Here is a 1,848-nt window from a genome sequence, read left to right as displayed (position 1 = left end):
TGAAGATATTGTTCCAGAAGAAGAATTGGCTGACGTTCGAGCTCTAACAGTTACCAATCCAAATGGTGACTTGGATAAACTAAGTCTACAGCTGGAGTTGGAAAAGATGAAGATGCAAGCCGCAACTGCCGCCGCTGAGGTAGAAGAAAGGAAAGCCGCTGCTGCTGAACGAGCCGCAACTGCCGCCGCTGAGGTAGAAGAAAGGAAAGCCGCTGCTGCTGAACGAGCCGCAACTGCCGCCGCTGAGGTAGAAGAGAGGAAAGCCGCTGCTGCTGAAAGAGCTGCAACTGCCGCAACTCTGGTAGAACGAGAAAGAGCCGCTGCTGCTGAACGAGCCGCAACTGCCGCCGCTGAGTTAGAAGAGAGGAAAGCCGCTGCTGCTGAGCGCAAGGCTGCTGCCGCTGCTTCCCTAGAACGTATCAAGGTGGAAACTGCTTTGGAGCAACAAGAAAAAGCAAGTGAACAGAAAAACAACGCTCTCCGTGTTAGGCTGCAGATTGAGAGAGAAGCGGCCACAGTAACAGAACGGGATCTGGCATTTATAAGACTGAAAGAAAAGGAAGAAGGTAAGCTAATTCCCGAACCCTTTGATGTGGGCAAGGTGCAGAAATTGCTGCCCACATTTGAAGAACGGGAACCTGATAACTACTTTTCTGTGTTCGAAGACACAGCCAAGAATCTCAATTGGCCTCAGGACAAATGGTATTTGATCATCCGGAACTCATTTAAAGGTAAAGCATTATCTGTATGTGCCACTATGTTAGAGGAACATGATTATTTCATAATCAAACAGGCAATCCTTGATGCTTATTCTATTACTGCGGAAGGTTATAGGCAAATATTTCGTAATAGTCAGAAGCAAGTTCAGCAAACCTTTTTAGAATTTATGAATGGAAAGATTAAACAGTTTCAGAAGTGGGTAGACAAAGTAGATGTCAAAACTTTCGAGCAGTTGAAAGATTTAATAGTAATGGAGGAGTTCTTAAGGAAAATACCAGGTAGCATTAATGTGTATCTAAGAAAGGCAGAATGAATCTGACCCTAAGAAAGCCGCTTTAAAGGCAGATGACTATGCTCTTATTCATAAAGTAGGTAAAACCCCATATAGAGAAACTAGACCTAAGGAAACTTGTACATACTGCAAACAAGAAGGACATCATATTTCAGAATGTCCTGATCCACATTGTGCAGCTTCATACTTAAAGAGAAAACCTAATCCCCCTCAATTCTCTCCTAAGCAAATGAATCTGCCCAAACAGGAACCAAAACCTAAGGTGGAGAAGAAAAAGACCTTCCATTGTGCATCACACGAGTCCCAAGCGTTTGCACCCTTCACTTGCTCAGGCAAAATAAATGGTAAACCTGTAACCATACTCAGAGACACTGGATCCTCTCAAACGATCGTCTCTCCTAAAGTAATACGACCTAAAGGTGAAACTCACAGGTATGTTGCAGTTAATGACTTAACCAGTAAGTCTATGTTGCCTCTCATTAATGTAAACCTTCATTGTCCTTATTTCTCTGGAACTACTGAAGTAGCTGTAAATCCAGAACTGTTACCATGCAAGAATGTTGATGTAATCCTGGGTAATGACATAGCTAACTCTGTTGTCTTAACAAACTTAATAGCAGTATCTCCAGGTGATGTTGTACAGGAGGAATGCTTAGCAGTGACACGAAGCAGGAAAAAGGACACCCCTACTGAATCATCATCAAACCCGTTGCCAGTCTCTGAACCTATGGATTTCAACGAGTTGATGAGTACATATAAGATCCAACCTGATTCCTTTAGCTATCAACAAAGGAAAGATGTCACTCTACAGCAGTGTTTCAACCAAGTGAAACCAA

At 43.2% G+C, this 1,848-nt stretch overlaps 1 protein-coding gene across 1 annotated transcript in view; it reads left to right on the top strand.

Annotated features, from left to right (window-relative positions):
• The window catches only part of LOC137657130 (uncharacterized), a 1,597-nt gene extending 550 nt beyond the window's left edge, over nucleotides 1-1,047 (top strand). The window contains exons 1-2 of the mRNA XM_068391488.1: nucleotides 1-193; nucleotides 248-1,047. The exon at nucleotides 1-193 is cut by the window's left edge and continues 550 nt beyond it. Coding sequence (XP_068247589.1) covers nucleotides 1-193; nucleotides 248-1,033 — 979 coding nt within the window. The 3' untranslated portion in view covers nucleotides 1,034-1,047. The remainder of the gene's footprint in view (nucleotides 194-247) is intronic.
• Nucleotides 1,048-1,848: the final 801 nt, after the last annotated feature.

Source organism: Palaemon carinicauda, chromosome 18, assembly GCF_036898095.1.
Source record: "Palaemon carinicauda isolate YSFRI2023 chromosome 18, ASM3689809v2, whole genome shotgun sequence".
Taxonomy (NCBI): domain Eukaryota; kingdom Metazoa; phylum Arthropoda; class Malacostraca; order Decapoda; family Palaemonidae; genus Palaemon; species Palaemon carinicauda.
Note: the sequence above shows the minus strand (reverse complement) of the source record. Positions and strands in the feature narration are given on the sequence as shown.